Source organism: Papio anubis, chromosome 6, assembly GCF_008728515.1.
Source record: "Papio anubis isolate 15944 chromosome 6, Panubis1.0, whole genome shotgun sequence".
Classification (NCBI taxonomy): domain Eukaryota; kingdom Metazoa; phylum Chordata; class Mammalia; order Primates; family Cercopithecidae; genus Papio; species Papio anubis.
This window is the reverse complement of record NC_044981.1, coordinates 70,269,793-70,290,269: the sequence shown is the minus strand read 5'-3', so window position 1 is coordinate 70,290,269 and position 20,477 is coordinate 70,269,793. Positions and strand designations below refer to the sequence as shown.

Here is a 20,477-nt window from a genome sequence, read left to right as displayed (position 1 = left end):
TAGCCGGGCGTGGTGGCGGGCGCCTGTAGTCCCAGCTACTCGGAGGCTGAGGCGGGAGAATGGCGTGAACCCGGGAGGTGGAGCTTGCAGTGAGCCGAGATCGCGCCACTGCACTGCAGCCTGGGCGACAGAGCGAGACTCCGTCTCAAAAAAAAAAAAAAAAAATACAAAAATGAGCCAGCCATGATGGCTCACACTTGTAGTCCCAGCTACTCAGGAGGCTGAGGCAGGAGAATCACTGGAACCTGGAAGGTGGAGGTTGCAATGAGCTGAGATCTCACTACTACATTCCAGCCTGGGTGAGAGCAAGAGTCTGTCTCAAAAGGAAAAAAAGATGGTCTGTCTCCTTCACTTTGTCCCCTCAACCAGCCAGTTTTCTTTCTCAGGAGCATTTGCTCTGTTAATCTCTTGTGTAGTCTTTCTACCTAGGCATATGTACATGTCTTCATGCATATGTATACATATTTTTTATTGTTTTCAAAAAATCATAGCATATTATACACAAACACACTGTTCTCTGTACTTTTTTTTAAAAAAAAAACCTTAATCTGTGTTTGCTTTGCTTTTGGAGACCATGCTTTTTATTTTATTTTTTAAGTTTGTGGGTTTGTTCTGATGGTTACCTTAAAAGCTATGATTTTGGCCGGGCGCGGTGGCTCAAGCCTGTAATCCCAGCACTTTGGGAGGCCGAGACGGGCGGATCACGAGGTCAGGAGATCGAGACCATCCTGGCGAACACGATGAAACCCCGTCTCTACTAAAAAATACAAAAAAACTAGCCGGGCGAGGTGGCGGGCGCCTGTGGTCCCAGCTACTCGGGAGGCTGAGGCAGGAGAATGGCGTAAGCCCGGGAGGCGGAGCTTGCAGTGAGCCGAGATCGCGCCACTGCACTCCAGCCTGGGCGACAGAGTGAGACTCCGTCTCAAAAAAAAAAAAAAAAAAAAAGCTATGATTTTATATATAATATAATATGCTCACTGACTTCCCTCAAGTAACAATTACTAGTTTTACTTTCATTTCCTTTTCTCCTCCGACTTTCTTTATTTTCCAGATTTAATGGTTATATTGTTTTTATTAGTATTTAAGTTTATACCCTTAAATTGTTTATTTATTTATTTTTGAGACAAGTTCTTGCCCTATTGCTTAGGCTGGAGTGCAGTGGCATGATCACGGCTCACCATAGCCTCGACCCCCTGGGCCCAAGTGATCGTCCTGCCTCAGCCTCCTGTGCAGCTGGGACCACAAGCATGTGTCACCACTTCTGGCTGATTTATTATTATTATTATTATTTTGTAGAGATGGGAGTCTCACTATGTTGCCAGGACTGGTCTTGAACCCCTGGGCTGAAGTGATCTTCCTGCCCCAGTCTCTCAAAATGTTGGTGTTATAGTCATGAGCCACTGCGCCTGGCCAATTTAATTTAATATCTTTAAATGCTATTTTGTGACCCTGTCCATATTTTGTAGGCCCAACAGTAACAATTTTTTGTGGTAAAATGTACAAACCATAAAATGTACCATTTTAACCATTTTTAAGTGTACAATTCAGTACTATTAAGTACATAGACAGTATTGTGCACCGATCACCACCAGTTGTCTCTTGAACTTTTTCATCATCCCAAATTAAAATTCTGTACCCATTAAACAAAAAGTCCCCATTACCTGAAGAATAAACCTCCATTTTACTGTAAGGTAGAGCTATCTGAGAACAAAACCTTAATGTGCAAATGTCAGCTGTTTATTTTATTTTCTGACCCAAGTTTCGTTTCTACATTCCTCCTCAGTTCTTATTCTCAGTTCTCCAATTTCTGAGCCTTTGCAGGGCAAATTTGTTCATCTCATTGATATCTTCTCTTCAGATATTAATACTTAAGTTATAGCTGTCTCCTCTCTGCTAGGTGAGTTACCATTCTTTTAACCACTTTCTATCTTTCAAAAATATATTGAAATTTCTTGTGTTCTGACTGGTTCTTTTTCATTACTTGTCCTTTTGGTTTTATACCTTTTTCATTCCCCTATTGGATTTTCTTTGAGTTTTAGAAGGGAGAAAAAATGTGAGGTTATATGCCATATTTATCCTGAAGGCTAAAATTAATTAATTTTTTAAATTAATTGAGACTTTTTAGTGTTGATAGGATTTTAGGTACATGTGAATTGGTGATAACACATTGTATTCTCTCTCCTACATTGCTTAGATTGAGATTGATACATGTAGCCTTCTGACTCATTTAAAATGCTGTGTCTGGGGTATGGGAAATGGGAAGATACTGCTCACAGTTTACACATTTTCAGCTGTAAGTGTTGAATAAGTTCTAGCAATCTAGTGAGCAGTATGGTAACTGTAGTTAATAATAATGTATGATATACTTGAAATTTGCTAAGGGAGCAAATCGTGAGTGTTCTTACCACACAAACAAAATGTGTAACTATGTGAGCTGATGGTTATATTAATTAGCTTGATTATGGGTATCATCACAGAAGGTATACTTGTATCAAAACACCATGTTGCATGCTCTAAATATATGCAGTTTTTTTATGTGTCTGTTATATGTCGATATGGCTTGAAAAAACAAAAATATTAAATATGATTCTCAAGTTTCTAAAGACTGATAGTTTTTCTGTAGTTCTAATAAAAAATAATCACATTCCATTTTTATCCATGGTAACAATTGAAAAATGACTTTAGGCCGGGTGCGGTGGCTCACGCCTGTAATCCCAGCACTTTGGGAGGCTGAGGTGGGTGGATCACCTGAGGTCAGGAGTTCAAGACCAGCCTGACCAACATGGAGAAACCCCATCTCTACTAAAAATACAAAACTAGCTGAGCGTGGTGGCACGTGCCTGTAATCTCAGCTACTCGGGAGGCTGAGGCAGGAGAATTGCTTGAACACGGGAGGCGGAGGTTTCAGTGAGCCGAGATTGCACCCCTGCACTCCAGCCTGGCGATAGAGCAAGTCTTCGTCTCAGATAGATAGATAGATAGATAGCACCCATCAACTCATCATTTACATCAGGTATAACTGACGAGTTGATGGGTGCTGACGAGTTGATGGGTGCAGCACGCCAACATGGCACAGGTATACATATGTAACAAACCTGCATGTTATCCACATGTACCCTAGAACTTAAAGTATAATAATAAAAAAAAAGATAGATAGATAGATAGATAGATAGATAGATAGATAGATAATGACTTTATTCTTTTTTCTTGTTATTTAGTGGATGGAAGCACAGTATATGCAGAAAGTGTGATTCTGACTACTGGGACATTTCTGAGAGGCATGATTGTAATTGGATTGGAGATGCATCCAGCAGGACGTTTAGGGGATCAGCCTTCTATAGGATTGGCTCAGACGCTGGAGAAGTTAGGGTTTGTGGTGGGAAGGTTGAAGACTGGGACTCCACCCCGAATTGCCAAAGACTCCATTAATTTCAGTATTCTAAACAAGCAGACACCGGACAATCCATCCGTACCATTCAGCTTTACCAATGAGACAGTATGGATTAAGGTAAGATACTTCATGAAAACCTGGCTTACAGCTGATATTGGCTATTCACAGCAGGAAGTATTGTAACTTTTTTTTTTTTTTTTTTTTTTTTTGGCAGTAGTTCACTTTATAGCACTATTGCTTATGGTGCAAAAAAGTGATTTTTTTTTTTTTTTTGAGATAGGGTCTCACCTTGTCACCCAGGCTGGAGTGCAGTGGTACAATTATGGGTCACTACAGCCTTGACCTCCTGGGATCAAGTGATCCTCCCACCTCAACCCCCTCGAGTAACTGAGACCATAGGCGTGAGCCATTGTGCCTGGCTAATTTTTTAAATTTTTTTGAGAAATGGGGTCTCACTATGTTGTCCAGGCTGGTCTTGTACTCCTGGGCTCAAAGGGTCTACCCGCCTTGGCCTCCCAAAGTGCTAGGATTACAGGTGTAAACCACCGAACCCAGCCAAATAAGCAATCCTTTTTTTTTTTTTTGAGATGGAGACTTACTCTGTCACCTAGACTGGAGAGCAGTGGCATGATCTCAGCTCACTGCAACATCTGCCTCCTGGGTTCAAGCAATTCTTCTGCCTCAGCCTCCCGAGTATACAGGTGTGCGCCACCATGCCCAGCTAATTTTTATATTTTTAGTAGAGATGGGGTTTCACCATATTGGCCAGGCTGGTCTCAAACTCCTGAGCTCGTGATCCACCCATTTCAGCCTCTCAAAGTGCTGGGATTATAGGCATGAGCCACTGCGCTCATCCTAAAGAAGTAATCTATCTAAAAGGGATTGGCTAACTTGGCTAATTGGGTATTTCCCCATAAATCGTAAATTTCTTTTTTTTTTTTTTTGAGACCATCTCACTCTGTCACCCTGCTGGAATGCAGTGGCGAAATCTTGACTCACTGCAATCTCCGCATCCTGGGTTCAAGCGATTCTCCCACCTCAGCCTCCCTAGTAGCTGGGATTGCAGGCACCTGCCATCATGCCCAGCTAATTTTTATAGTTTTGTAGAGACGGGGTTTCACCATGTTGGCCAGACTGGTTTTGAACTCCTGACCTCAGGTGATCCGCCTGCCTCAACCTCCCAAAGTGCTGGTGCTGAGATTGCAGGTATGAGCCACTGCGCCTGACTTTTTTTTTTCTTTTTTTTGAGACAGAGTTTTGCCAGTGTTGCCCAGGCTGGAGTGCAATGGCACGATCTCGACTCGCTGCAACCTCCGCCTCCCAGGTTCAAGCAATTCTCTTGCCTCAGCCTCTTGAGTAGCTGGGATTACAGGCTCCCACACTGTAGCACACAGTGTGCTACACCACACCGGCTAATTTTTGTATTTTTAATAGAGACGGGGTTTTGCCATGTTGGCCAGACTGGTCTTGAACTCATGACCTCAGGTGATCCGCCCTCCTCAGCCTCCCAAAGTGCTAGCATTACAGGCATGAGCCACCGTGCCTGGCAAATCTTAAATTTCATTACTTTTATAACCTTACATATTTTGTAAATTAAGCTTTTATTCAAAAAAATTTTTTTTTCATTTATTATTATTTTTAATAGAGACAGGGTCTCGCCATATTATCCAGGCTGGTCTCGTACTTTTGGGCTTAAGCCATCCACCCACCTCAGCCTCTCAAAGTGCTGGGATTATAGGCATGAGCCACCGTGCCTGATCAAATAAGCATTTTTTGTTTTGTTTTGTTTTTTTGAGATGGAGATTCAGTCTTGTTGCCCAGGCTGTGGTACAATAGGGCGATCCCAGCTCACTGCAGCCTCTGCCCCCTGTGTTCAAGTGATGCTCCTGCCTCAGCCTTCCTAGTAGCTGGGATTACAGGTGCCCACCGCCATGCCCGGCTAATTTGTTTTTGTATTTTTAGTAGAGACAGGGTTTCACCATGTTGATCAGGCTGGTCTTGAACTCTTTTTTTTCCGAGACGGCATTTCACTCTTGTTGTCCAGGATGGAGTGCAACAGCGCGATCTCGGCTCACTGCAACGTCTACCTCCCAGGTTCAAGCGATTCTCCCGCCTCAGCTTCTTGAGTAGCTGGGATTACAGGTATGCGCCACCACATCTGGCTAATTTTGTATTTTTGGTAGAGATGGGTTTTCTCCATGTTGGTCAGGCTGGTCACGAACTCCCGACCTCAGGTGATCTGCCCGTCTCGGCCTCCCAAAGTGTTGGCATTATAGGCGTGAGCCACTGCACCCGACTGGTCTCAAACTCTTGACCTGAGGTGATCCACCTTCAGCCTGCCAAAATGCTGAGATTACAGGCATAAGCCACCATGCCCAGCCTAAATTAAGCTTTTTGAAACAATATCAGGTGGTGCTGCTGGAAAGGCAGCTGCCCCCTTGCCCGTCATGCAACGCATTTTTGTGGAGAACCTGACACTGAACCATTCCTATATGACCTGCTTCTGGGGTGGGGTTTCAGACACAGCAGAGCAACTACCTCACTGCGATCTATTGAAAGTTAACCCTCAGCTGTGCGCGGTGGCTCTGCGTGTGGTGACTCGTGCCTGTAATCCCAGCACTTTGGGAGGCTGAGGCAGGTGGATCACCCGAGGTCAGGAGTTTGAGACCAGCTTGACCAACATGGTGAAACCCTGTCTCTACCAAAAATACAATAATTAGCCAGGCGTAGTGGTGCCTGCCTGTGATCCCAGCTGCTTGGGAGGCTGAGGCAGGAGAATTACTTGAACCCGGGACACGGAGGTTGCAGTGAGCTGAGATCACGCTACTGCACTCCAGCCTGGGCAACAGAGTGAGACTCCATCTAAAAAAAAAAAAAAAAAATATTAAACTACTGGTTAAATTTAGAGATTTGCTTAAATTTTAACTTCATCTTTTGGGATGTTTATTTTTGGCAAGAATACTTCATAAGTAATACTAGGCATTATGCATAAGTTTAGTGTCTGTTAAAATCAGTACATATCATGTGGGATTTATTTGGATAAGAGAGAAACTAGTAGAGAAGCAAATCAGTATTGCGTCTGGTTACTGTTTTTCAGCCAGAAGATCAGCTGCCATGTTACTTGACTCACACCAACCCTAGAGTGGATGAGATTGTCCTTAAGAACCTTCACCTTAATAGTCATGTTAAGGAAACAACAAGAGGACCTCGGTAAGGACAAAATGTCAGTGCTCAATTACTTTAAGAAATGATGTCAATCCTCTTTTGTTCATTTCAAGTTTATTTAAATGTTCTGTTCTAGATACTGTCCCTCCATTGAATCAAAAGTTTTGCGTTTTCCAAACCGTCTACATCAGGTTTGGTTGGAACCTGAAGGAATGGATTCTGACCTTATCTACCCACAGGGGTTATCTATGACGCTACCTGCTGAATTACAAGAGAAAATGATCACATGCATCAGAGGCTTGGAGAAAGCTAAAGTGATTCAGCCAGGTAAAGAGGATCACAGCTGCCCTTCAGTATAAAGTCGGCATTGTTTTAATGGTCAGTAAGGAGGCCTTAGCTACAGTCATTGTTGCTCAGAGCCTCAGAAGATGAAGCCCAACACCTGTATGTTTTAAATAGGCTGGTTTTTGTTTGTTTGTTTGTTTGTTTGTTTGTTTTGAGATGGAGTTTTGCTCTTGTTGCCCAGGATGGAGTGCAATGGCGTGATCTTGCCTCACCACAACCTCTCCCTCCCAGGTTCAAGCGATTCTCCTGCCTCAGCCTCCTGAATAGCTGGGATTATAGGCATGTATCACCATGCCTGACTAATTTTGTATTTTTAGTAGAGACAGGGTTTCTCCATGTTGGTCAGGCTGGTCTCGAACTCCCGACCTCAGGTGATCCACCCACCTCAGCCTCCCAAAGTGCTGGGATTACAGGTGTGAGCCACTGCTCCCAACCTAAATAGTCTGTTTTTAAAGGGCATTTAAGGGTAATGTTTGCATGTCTACCTTGAGCAAATCCAGCTCTGTATTTACTTATTTAATGTCTTTATTCTTTGGTCAGGCTACGGTGTTCAGTATGATTACTTAGATCCCCGTCAGATCACTCCTTCCCTGGAGACTCACTTGGTTCAACGACTCTTCTTTGCTGGACAAATCAATGGCACCACTGGTTATGAAGAAGCTGCAGCTCAGGTAAGAAGTTGTTAAAATGTTAATGTAAACTGAAAGGGACAATTTTTTTTTTTTTTGAGACAGAGTCTTGCTCTGTCGCCCAGGCTGGAGTGCAGTGGTGCAGTCTTGGCTCACTGCAACCTCCGCCTCCTGCGTTCACGCCATTCTCCTGCCTCAGCCTCCCGAGTATCTGGGACTATAGGCGCTTGCCACTACGCCTGGCTAATTTTTTGTATTCTTTAGTAGAGACAGAGTTTCACTGTGTTAGCCAGGATGGTCTCAATCTCCTGACCTCATAATCCGCCCACCTCGGCCTCCTAAAGTGCTGGGATTATAGGCATGAGCCACCGCGCCCAGCCGAAAGGGACTATTTAACTGGTATTTCTCCTTTTAATGTCTGTCGTGTTAACTATATAGATCTTAGATACAACTCATACTAATAGAAGACAATTTCTGTTTGGGGGTGTTTGGAGATGGCTTTTGTAGATAATAGGATCTTTTTGTTTTTGTTTTTGTTTTTGAGACAGAGTCTTGCCCTGTTGCCAGGCTGGAGTGCAGTGATATGATCTCCCAGGTTCAAGCAATCCTCCTGCCTCAGCCCTCCTGAGTAGCTGGGACTGCAGGCATGCACTACAACACCCAGCTAGTTTTTGCATTTTTAGTGGAGATATGGTTTCACTGTGTTGGCCAGGCTGGTCTCAAACTCCTGACCTCAGGTGATCCACCTGCCTTGGCCTCCCAAAGTTCTGGGATTACAGGTGTGAACCACCTGGCCCAGCCAATAATAGGATTATTAAAACACTATGTCTTTATTACTCTTTTCTGAGCTCCTGTGTGATATCGTATTTTGATTAGATGTATTGCTTCTGAAGTTTAAAATTTATTTTAATATTCTTCATTAGGAATTATTATATTATTATTCCTTGGAAGTCAGAAATTATTTTATTTTTATAAAGTAATAAAAATATTACTTTATAAAAGTAATAAGTGGGAAAAGGCTAGAGAAATGTCACAGGTGGGTTTTAAAAAAAGATTAACCAGCTGGGCATGGTGGCGTACACCTGTAATCCCAGCACTCTGGGAGGCTGAGGGGAGAGAATTGCTTGAGCCAGGAGTTAGAGACCAGCCCGAGCAATGTAGTGAGACCCCATCTCTACAAAAATATGTAAAAATTAGCCAGGTGTGATGGCATGTGCCTATAGTCCCAGCTACTTGGGAGGATGAGGTGGGAGGATTGCTTAAACTCAGGAAGTCGAGGCTGCAGTGAGCCAAGATTATGCCACTACACTCCAGCCTAGGTGACAGAGGAAGACCCTGTCTCTGGATTGAAAAAAGATTAGTCCGCGCAGAGGCTTATCAGGAAGATTAGATAGATATCTCTGAAAACAATGAATCATAGCATTCTAAAGTGATATATTACCCATATTCTATTTCTGAATATGGATCATATTTTCTACCTCTATTATATCCTTTAGGGGCAATACTTGCTTTCTTTGTGTCCCATGCCATTGTTTCCGGGTGGTGTTCTGAAAGGGATAACCGTTTGTTCAGTTCATAATGGCCTTTTAAACATTATAGTGCTCTCGTAGGGTGTGATAGCTGGAATCAATGCCAGTCTTCGAGTCAGTCGCAAGCCTCCCTTTGTGGTTAGCCGAACAGAAGGTTACATAGGAGTCTTGATTGATGACCTCACCACTCTGGGCACCAGCGAACCATACCGCATGTTTACCAGCCGAGTAGAGTTCCGTTTGTCACTGCGCCCTGATAATGCTGACATCCGGCTCACGCTGCGAGGTAATTCTTTCCTGAGTCCTGCAATCCAGCCAGGCATGGTGGCTCACACCTATAATCTAAGCAATTTGAGAGACCAACACAAGAGGATCACTTGAGGCCAGGAGTTTAAGACCAGCCTGGGCAACATGTGAGACCCTGTCTCTACGAAAAAATTTGCTTTAAAAACCACATGTCTCATTATATTCTCTTTCTCCCTTCCCTAGGGTATAAAGACGCTGGCTGTGTGTCCCAACAACGATATGAAAGAGCTTGTTGGATGAAGTCTTCTTTAGAAGAAGGCATTTCTGTGTTGAAATCTATTGAGTTTTCGAGCTCTAAATGGAAGAATTTAATCCCAGAGGTTTCTATAAGTACTAGTAGAAGTCTGCCTGTCAGGTATGCGTTTTTAATATAGACTTTTCTCACTTTTTATAGAAAAATAAGATCATTTCAGAAAGACTTTACCTATGTGTTCCTACCTACACATTTCAAATGGATGTAGCTTGTTTTTGGCTTCTTTTCAAAATCCTTTAGCTGTAACTCATCTGTTTTCTAAGTACTAAAAAATATATGGCTGGATACAGTGGCTCACACCTATAATCTCAGCATTTTGGGAAGCCAAGGCAGTCGGATCACTTGAGGTCAGGAGTTCGAGACCCGCCTGGCCAACATGGCGAAATCCCATCTCTGCTAAAAATACAAACATTAGCTGGGCGTGGTAGCACATGCCTGTAATCCCAGCTACTTGGGAAGTTGAGGCAGGAGAATCACTTGAACCTAGGAGGCAGAGGTTGTAGTAAGCCAAGATGGTGCCTCTGCACTCCAGCCTGGGTGACAGGGTGAGACTCTATCTCAAAGAAAAGAAAAAATCACATATATATAGAATCATATATATATATATATTCTAAATTATTATTTTTATATTTTATATGATTTCTCTGTGGCTCCCATTGAGTTCTTTTGGCTTTCATAAGATTTAGAAGGCTCAAACCAAGAAAAATAGTTACCTGCTTTCTTTTCTAGGTTTGGAGCAATGTGGAATGATCTCATCTTGTCCATGAGCTATAGCAAGGAAACTCCTTTGTTTTTAGTTAGTTTTTTTTTTTTTTTTTGAGACAGAGTTTCACTCTCATTGCCCAGGCTGGAGTGCAATGGTGCAATCTCAGCTCACCGCAACCTCCCAGCTTCTGGATTCAAGCGATTCTCCTGCCTCGGCCTCCCAAAGTGCTGGGATTATAGGCGTGAGCCACCATGTCTGGCGGAAACTCCTTTGATAAATAAAGCAGTGTTATAAATTCTGTGGACTGACTTGAAGAGTCCCTTGCTACATCTTAGGGTTTTTTGTCCTTTTCTGTCCATCATTCTAGTTATATGGCCTCTGAGTCTAAAAGACATTAATATAGAACATTTTTGCTCCAGAGATATATATATTCCTAAGGATCTTACATAATTGGAAATCTATATATTTTACCCTTGATTTTTCCTATTTGAAAAAATTTAAACTAATTAGAATGAGAGAAGATCCCCAGAAGGCATAAATCTGCAATCATTGTAGCTTAGAAGTACATTATGCACATTATGGTGGCATTGATCATGGAGCTGTGTCTCCAGTATATTTTCCCCCTTTTTAAATCCCCATTTTCCTTATTATTATTGTTTTTTTTTTGACTTAAAGATATAATATTTTGGCCGGGCACGGTGGCTCAAGCCTGTAATCCCAGCACTTTGGGAGGCCGAGACAGGTGGATCACGAGGTCAGGAGATCGAGACCATCCTGGCTAACACGGTGAAACCCCGTCTCTACTAAAAAATACAAAAAACTAGCTGGCCGAGGTGGCGGGCGCCTGTAGTTCCAGCTACTCGAGAGGCTGAGGCAGAAGAATGGCGTGAACCCGGGAGGTGGAGCTTGCAGTGAGCTGAGATCCGGCCACTGCACTCCAGCCTGGGCGACAGAGCGAGACTCCGTCTCAAAAAATAAAATAAATAAATAAATAAATAAATAAATAAATAAATAAAAAGATATAACATTTTAATTCTGTTCTTCATTATCTCTAATCTTTCCAAGTGTTCCTTCCTTAATTGCAATCTGACATATGTCCTTGTTTGGATTTCATTTCGTCAGGGTGTTTTATCTTTTCTAACTTCTGTTCCTGAGTTTTCAGTGTCTTTTTTTTTTTTTTTTTGAGATGGAGTCTCTCTCTGTCACCCAGGCTGGAGTGCAGTGGCACGATCTTGGCTCGCTGCAACCTCTGCCTCCCAGGTTCGTGCGATTCTCCTGCCTCAGCCTCCCAAGTAATTGGGATTACAGGCGCCTGCCACCACATCTGGCTAATGTTTTTTTTTTGAAATGGAGTCTTACTCTGTCAGGAGTGCAATGGCATGATCTCGGCTCACCGCAACCTCCGCCTCCCGGATTCAAGCAATTCTCCTGCCTCAGCCTCCTGAGTAGCTAGGATTACAGGCGTGCACCACCACACCTGGCTAATTTTTGTATTTTTAGTAGAGACAGGGTTTCACCATGTTGGCCAGGCTGGTCTCGAACTCCTGACCTCAAGCGATCCACCTGCCTTGGCCTCCCAAAGTGCTGGGATTACAGGCATGAGCCACCATGCCTGGCCCAAGTTTTTATTTTCATGAGGGTTTCCCAAAGCACTAGCACCACCAGTGAAACAGATTTTTAATAATAGTAACAGCAGGTTTTGAAGAATTTGCATAATCATCCTCCATATCAGGGGATCTCATTCATAGAAATGACAGCCTCATTCACAAATAAGGATGGTGGACATCTTTCTCCATTCAGACTGCTATAACAAAACACCTTAGACTGGATAATTTATAAACAATGGTAATTTATTGCTGACAGTTTTGGAGACTGTGAAGTCCAAGATCAAGGCACCAGCAGATTAAGTGTCTGGTGAGGGCTTGCTGTTTACTTCCAAGATGGTGCCTTCTTGCTGTGTTCTCACATGGCAAAAGGGCAAAAAGCTCCCCAACCCTCTTTTATAGGGGCACTAATCCCACTTATGAGCGCCAGAACCTTCATGCCCTGATCACCTCCTAAGGGCCCCAACTCTAAAAACTATCATATTGTGTATTAAATTCCAACGTATGAATTTAAGTGGGGGATACCACCAACATTTAGACTATAGCAGTGGATATATTTGTTTACCAGCTAACTGGCACCAGGAAATGGTTGTAATGTAAGCAGTTTAAAATTGAGTCATTTCTCCAGCTGTGTATTCATTTGTTTAAATTTAGGAGAGTTCACAGTATTTCAAAAGTTGGACAAAGAATTTATAACACAGGCCAGGCATAGTGGCTCATGCCTGTAATCCCAGCACTTTGGGAGGCTGAGGTGGGCGGATCACTTGAGGCCAGAAATCAAGATACGGCAAAACCCTGTGTCTACTAAAAATACAAAAATTAGCCAAGTGTGGTGAAGCACACCTGTAATCCCAGCTATTCAGGAGACTCAGGGTGGAGAATCACTTGAACTTAGAAGGCAGAAGTTGGAGTGAGCCGAAATCACAACATTGCACTCCAGCCTGTGTAACACAGTGAGTCTCTGTATCAAAAAAAAAAAAAAAAAAGAATTTATATAACACTATGTTTTCTTTTATAACAAATATTATACTAATTCATATAATAGGAACTTGCATTGAATGTGACTAATGCGTATTGAGGAATACTGAGAGTTTGGGAAGTGATCATTTTCAAAAGTCTCAGATGCTAACTGATGAATAACATGATGAACAAAGAAAACGTATCACCTATGTTTTTACCATACCAATCCCACGAGTAGCCATTTTGTTTAGATGGGTTTTTTTAAAAAGGTAAGTTTAAAAAGGTAATTTGGCCAGATTCCTTTTTAATTCAGGCATATTTCCCTTCAGGAGGAATCAGTCTACGTATTTGATTTGAGAATATTTGCAGTCTACCCCTTAGACTTTTTTTTTTTTTTTTGAAACAGAGTCTCCTTCTGTCACCCAGGCTGGAGTGCAGTGGCGCGATCTTGGCTCACTACAACCTCTGCCTCCTGGGTTCAAGTGATTCTCCTGCCTCAGCCTCCCGAGTAACTGGGACTAGAGGCGCTTGCCACCACGCCTGGCTAATTTTTGTTTGTATTTTTAGTAGAGACAGGGTTTCACCGTGTTAGCCAGGATGGTCTCAATCTCCTTACCTCGTGATCTGCCTGCCTCGGCCTCCCAAAGTGCTGGAATTACAGGTGTGAGCCACTGTGCCCGGCCTTAGCGTTTCTAAATGAACTCACTTGATCAATGCCCAGACATATAAACCTTAAAAGATTTTAAAATCTGGTTAAAAATACACTTGCTGCATACGTGCCAGACTATGTAGTAAGCACTGACCAGTTGAACCTGACTCTGAACAGGCATTTAACAGAAGAGATACACAAATGCATGTACATGTGCACCTATGCATAACACATATACACACATTTCCCGTCAGGATTATAGGGAAATGTGTTGATGTCGTAGGTAGCTCAGAAATTCCCTCCTGGCTTTGTTGAAGTATGCTAACTTACCCATTCTTTGCCAGAGCTCTGTACTCTGAGGCTTAGGCCTGATTCAAAGCAGGTCTTGAAGTTTGGAGTTGAGAATAGCTCAAAGCCTTGTGAACAGATTATTTTAAAACTATCTCGAATTCTGGGGCTCAAGTGATCCTCCTAGTGCTGGGGGTTACAAACTCCCAAAGTGCTGGGGTTACAGACATAATCCCCCCAAAAAAGAAGAACATAATTACCATCTTAACTATTTGTAAGTGTACATTTCAGTAGTTTAAGTATATTCATATGGTTGCAACATAGATCTCCAGGACTTTTTCATCTTGCAAAACTCAAATACTATACCCATTAGACAATAACTCCCCCTTTCTCTCCTTCCCCTAGCCCCTGGTAACCCTATTCTACTGTTTCTATGGATTTGGCTACTTTAGATAACTCAGAAGTAGAATCATACAGTATGTGGCCGGACGCGGTGGCTTATGCCTGTAATTCCAGCACTTTGGGAAGCTGAGGCGGGCGGATCACCTAAGGTCAGGAGTTTCAGACCAGCCTGGCCAACACGGTGAAACCCCGTCTCTACTAAAAAATACAAAAATTAGCCAGGCATGGTGGCAGGCACCTTAATCCCAGCTACTTGGGAGACAGAGGCAGGAGAATCGTTTGTACCCAGGAAGCAGAGGTTGCAGTGAGCCGAGATCAAGCCATTGCACTCAAACCTGGGGGACAAGAACAAGGCTTCTCTCAAAAAAAAAAAAAAAAAAAAAGACTCAGAGACTCATACAGTATGTGTTTTTGTGACTGGCTTATTTCATGTAACATAATGTCCTCTAGATCAGGCATGGTGGCTCGTGCCTGGAATCCCAGCACTTTGGGAGGCTAAGGTAGGAGGATCCCTTGAGCCCAGGAGTTTGAGACAAAGTTGAGAACATAGTGGGTCCCTACCTCTACAAAAAAAATCCAAAAATTAGCTGGCATGGTGGTGTACACATGTTTTCCCAGCTATTTGAGAGGCTGAGGTGGGAGGATCCCTTGAGCCCAAGAAGTCGAGCTGCAATAAGCTGTGTTTGTGCCACTGCCCTCCAGCCGGGGTGACAGAGCAAGACCCATTCTCAATAATAATAATAATAAATGTCCTCAAGGTTCATCTACCTTGTAACATCACAGGATTTTCTTCCTTTTTAAGGTTGAATGATATTCCTTTTTTTTTTTTATCATATCCATTTTTTTGCCCATTTTTAAAATCAGTTTATGTATATACCACATTGTGTTTATCCATTCATCTGTTGATGGACACTTGAGTTGCTTTCACCTTATTGTAAATGTAAATGTTAATGTACATGTTAGTGCTGCTATGAACATGGGTATACAAAGATATCGTCAAGACCCTGCTTTCAATTTTTTTTTTTTTTTTTTTTGAGACAGTCTCACTCTGTCACTCAGGTTGGAGTGGCGCAATTTCTGCTCACTGCAACCTTCGTCCCCGGGTTCAAGCTATTCTTGTGCCTCAGCCTCCCAAGTAGCTGGGATTACAGGCACCCACCACCATACCTGGCTACTTTTTGTATTTTTAGTAAAGATGGGGTTTTGCCATGTTGGCTAGGCTGGTCTCGAACTCCTGACCACCTGCCTCCGCCTCCCAAAGTGCTGGGGTTACAGGCATGACCACCACACACCTGACCCCTGCTTTCATTTTTTTTGAATGTATACCCAGAAGTGGAATTGCAGCATCATATGGTAGTTCTAGGTCTTTGTGGGGGGTTTTTTCTCAGTTTTTTTTTTTTTTTTTCAGAGACAGAGTCTCACTATGTTGCCCAGGCTGGAGTCCAGTAGTTTTTCACAGGCACAGATCCCACTGCTAATCAGCACAGGAATTTTGGCTGACCTGGGCTGGCTCACCCCTTCCTAGGCAACCTGGTAATCCCTCGCTCCTGAGAGGTCACCATATTGATGCTGAACTTAGTGTGGACACCCGATTGGCGTAGCACACTGCATCCCAGAACTCCTGGGCTCAAGCTATCCTCCCGCCTCAGCCTCCCGAGTAGCTGGGACTACAGGTTCACACCACCACACCTGGCAGTAGTTCTAGTTTTAATTTTTTGAGGAACTGTTTTCCACTGTGATCACATCATTTTACAATCCCTTTAACATTGCACAAGATTTCTCATTTCTCCACATACTCACCAACAGTTGTCATCTTCTGTTTTTTGATAGTAGTCACCCTAATGGATATGAGGTGATATTTCATTGTGGCTTTGATTTTATTTCTCTAATGATTAGTGGATGTTGAGCATCTTTTCATGTGCTTGTTAGCTGTTTTTATATCATTGGAGAAGTATCTATTCAAATTCTTTGCCCATTTTTTAAATCAGTTTAGTTTTTTTTCCTAGAGACAGGGTCTCCCTCTATCACCCAGGGTAGAGTGCAGTGGTACAGTCATAGCTCACTGCAGCCTTAAGCTCCAGGACTCAGGTGATCCTCCCACCTTAGCCTCCCAAGTAGCTAGGACCACAGGTGCACACCACCACATCCAGCTAGATTTTTATTTCTTGTAGAGACAGGATCTTGCTGTGTTGCCAAGGTTGGTCTTGAACTCCTGGCCACAATTAACTCTCCCACCTTGGCCTCCCAAAGCACTAGGATTACAGACGTAGTCACCATGCCTCACCAAATTTTTTTATAGTTGAATTGTAGTTCTTTATGTATTCTGGATATTAGCCCCATTTCAGATATATGATTTGCAAGTATTTTCTCTCATTCTGTGGATTGTGTTTTCACTCTGTTGTTTTTGTCTTTTGATGTACATTTTTTAAAAATTTAATGTAAGCTGGGCACGGTAGCTTGTGCCTGTAATTCCAGCACTTGGGAGGCTGAGGCAAGGAGATCACCAGCGGTCAGGAGTTTGAAACCAGCCTGGCCACTGTGGCAAAACCCCATCTCTACTAAAAATACAAAAAACAAACACAAAAAAACAAATTAGCCACACATGGTGGCACATGTCTGTAGTCCCAGCTGCTGAGGGGGCTGAAGCACAAGAATCGCTTGAACCTGGGAGATGGAGGTTGCATTGAGCAGAGATCATGCCACTGCACTCCAGCCTGGGTGACAGAGCAAGACTCCGTCTAAAACAAAACAAAACAAAACAAAAAAACATGAAATTGGATGTAGTTCCATTTGTCTACTTTTGCTTTTGGTGTCAACCAAGAAATCACTGGCAAAGCTAATGTCATGAAGCTTTTCCTGTATGTTTTCTTCTAGAAGTTTTATAGCTTAAGGCCTTTCCTTAGGTCTTTAATCCATATGGTATTGATTTTTGTATATGACATAAGGTAAGGGTCCAACTTCATTCTTTTGCTATTTGGATATCCAGCTTTCTCAACATTATTTGTTAAAGAGACTGTTCTTCCCCCATTGGGTGGTCTTGGTATGCTTGTCAAAATCATTCGATTATATAGTGAGGGTTTATTTCTGGGTTTTCTTTTTTTTTTTTTTAATTATTTTAAGTTCTAGGGTACATGTGCACAACATGCAGGTTTGTTACATATGTATACTTGTGCCATGTTGGTGTGCTGCACCCGTTAACTCGTCATTTACATTAGGTATATCTCCTAATGCTATCCCTCTCCACTCCCCGCACTCCACAACAGGCCCGGGTGTGTGATGCTCCCCACCCTGTGTCCAAGTGTTCTCATTGTTCACTTCCTACCTATGAGTGAGAACATGCAGTGTTTAGTTTTCTGTCCTTGCGATAGTTTGCTCAGAATGATGGTTTCCAGCTCCATCCATGTCCCTACAAAGGAAGTTCATGAACTCATCCTTTTTTATGGCTGCATAGTATTCCATGGTGTATATGTGCCACATTTTCTTAATCCAGTCTATCATTGATGGACATTTGGGTTGGTTCCAAGTCTTTGCTATTGTGAATAGTGCTGCAATAAACATATGTATGCATGTGTCTTTATAGCAGCACGATTTATAATCCTTTGGGTATATACCCAGTAATGGGATAGCTGGGTCAAATGCTATTTCTAGTTCTAGATTCTTGAGGAATCACCGCACTGTTTTCCACAATGGTTGAACTAGTTTACAGTCCCACCAACAGTGTGAAAGTGTTCCTATTTCTCCACATCCTCTCCAGCACCTGTTGTTTCCTGACTTTTTAATAATCGCCATTCTAACTGGTGTGAGATGATATCTCATTGTGGTTTTGATTTGCATTTCTCTGATGGTCAGTGATGAGCATTTTTTCATGTGTCTGTTGGCTGCATAAATGTCTTCTTTTGAGAAATGTCTGTTCATATCCTTTGCCCACTTCTTGATGGGATTGTTTGATTTTTTTCTTGTAAATTTGTTTAAGTTCTTTGTAGATTCTAGATATTAGCCCTTTTTCAGATGGGTAGATTGTAAAAATTTTCTTCATTCTGTAGGTTGCCTGTTCACTCTGATGGTAGTTTCTTTTGCTGTGCAGAAGCTCTAGTTTAATTAGATCCCATTTGTCAATTTTAGCTTTTGTTGCCATTGCTTTTGGTATTTTAGTCATGAAGTCCTTGCCCATGCCTATGTCCTGAATGGTATTGCCTAGGTTTTCTTCTAGGGTTTTTATGGTTTTAGGTCTAACTTTTAAGTCTTTAATCCATCTTGAATTAATTTGTGTATAAGGTATAAGGAAGGGATCCAGTTTCAGCTTTCCACATATGGCTAGCCAATTTTCTATTTCTGGGTTTTCTATTCCACTGGTCTATATATCTGTCTTTGTGCCAGTACCATGCTGTTTTAATTACAGTAGCTTTGTAATATGTTTGAAATCAGGAAGTGTAAGGCCTCTAACCATGTTCTTTTTTCAAAATTGTTTTGATTATTTGGGGTCCCTTGTGATTCCATATAAATTTTAGGATGAAATTTTCTATTTCTAAAAAAAAAAAAAAAAAAAAAAAAAAATGCCATGGCAATAACCTTTTAAATAAATTACAACAAAATAAAGGTGTGTGTAAGTGAAGTAAGTAATAATTAACAGAGCAATAAGTGACCTAGCTAGGTCCATTTTAGGAGAGGGTCTGGGTCAAGTTGGGGTTGGGGGCTTTGTAATATCAAGAGGGGAGACCTGAGATCAGTATAAAAGGGATTAAAGTGGTCATAGGAGCACCAGCACTTCTGAAGACTAAACATAGCTGAAGTTTTGCTCACTGGTTTGATCTCAACAAGTGCCAATGAATTAAGTTATTGGAAATCTCACTGGATCTATGTACATTAATACTTAGGCATGTTCTTTTGTTGGCCTAGGTAAGTTGCCTGGGAATTTTAGTAATTATCCCCACTATCTGCATACATTGCTCTCCTCTCCCAAGGAAAGGTAAGGCATTGGCCATGGAGGCTTTAGCCCATCCAGAGTGGGTAGTAGAAGTAGAACTGAGAAGTGACTATCAAAAATTTCCATGTGGTAAAAGTTGACATGTAGATTATACCAAATTAGGAGAAAAAATATATATATCAGACAGAATATTTATGAACCAGCCAAGCACAGTAGCCCACTCATGTAATCCTGGCACTTTGGGAGGCCAAGGTAGGCAGATTGCCTGGGCAACGTGACAAAACCCTGTCTCTACCAAAAAAAAAAAAAAAAAAAAAAAAAAGAAAGAAAAGAAAAAGACTTATGAACCCCTATATCATTTTTATCAGTTTATTTTGCAGAGACTTAAAACATGCTCATAATGGCCTCTTGTTCTTCCTTAGGGAGTTCTGTAAAAGAAAGCAGGAGATCCCTGTCATGGTTCCTAGCATGCAAAAGGATGACTAATTCACAGGACTGTAGGACTTAACGTGGCTTAGATGTAAAGTACATTCCAATGCTTAGGGAATTCAGTGAAACCTTTGTTATGAGATGATATTCTATATGAAAGGAAAGACAAATGGATTACAGCCATGCCACCCTTACCAGCAACTTAATTCTCCTGATAAGGAGTTGGGGAGAATCAAATAATACGTCTTATTGAGGTCCTACTATTTAGCAAATGTTGCTGCATTATTAGAAATAATCTTCTGGGGCCACGTGCAGTGGCTCATACCTATAATCCCAGCACTTTGGGAGGCTGAGGCAGGTGGATCACGAGGTCAGGAGTTCGAGACCAGCCTGGCCAACATGGTGAAACCCCGCCTCTACTAAAAATACAAAAAATTAGCCGGGCATGGTGACGCATGCCTGTAGTCCCAGCTAATAGGGAGGCTGAGGCAGGAGAATTGCTTGAACCCAGCAGGTGGAGATTGCAGTGAGCCAAGATTGTACCACTGCACTCCAGTCTGGGCGAGAGAGCAAGATTCCATCTCAAAAAGAAAAAAAAAGAGAACTAATCTTTTGGTATTTCTTCCGAGATTTGGTATTATTTCAAAGAATCTTTTTCTTGATCTGCCTTATATGACATGGATCCTTATGTTAATGAAACTTTCGTATATTTGCAGAGCTCTCGATGTTCTGAAGTATGAGGAAGTTGACATGGATTCATTAGCCAAGGCTGTTCCAGAGCCCTTGAAGAAGTATACTAAATGTAGAGAGCTGGCTGAAAGACTGAAAATAGAAGGTAGAAAATAATTTTTGACTTAACATACCTTTATCATTTGTGCAAATTAAGAATAGACAACA

The 20,477-nt window shown here is 42.1% G+C and overlaps 1 protein-coding gene across 4 annotated transcripts in view; it reads left to right on the top strand.

Moving 5' to 3' along the window:
* Positions 1–20,477, top strand: part of MTO1 (mitochondrial tRNA translation optimization 1) — a 35,389-nt gene that overhangs the window by 9,147 nt on the left and 5,765 nt on the right. For 2 of the 4 annotated variants that reach the window (XM_009205531.4, XM_009205532.4), the window contains exons 4-10: positions 3,219–3,508; positions 6,489–6,601; positions 6,693–6,883; positions 7,442–7,572; positions 9,141–9,345; positions 9,549–9,720; positions 20,297–20,415. In XM_009205531.4, the coding sequence (XP_009203795.1) occupies positions 3,219–3,508; positions 6,489–6,601; positions 6,693–6,883; positions 7,442–7,572; positions 9,141–9,345; positions 9,549–9,720; positions 20,297–20,415 (1,221 nt within the window). 4 annotated transcript variants of the gene reach the window in all.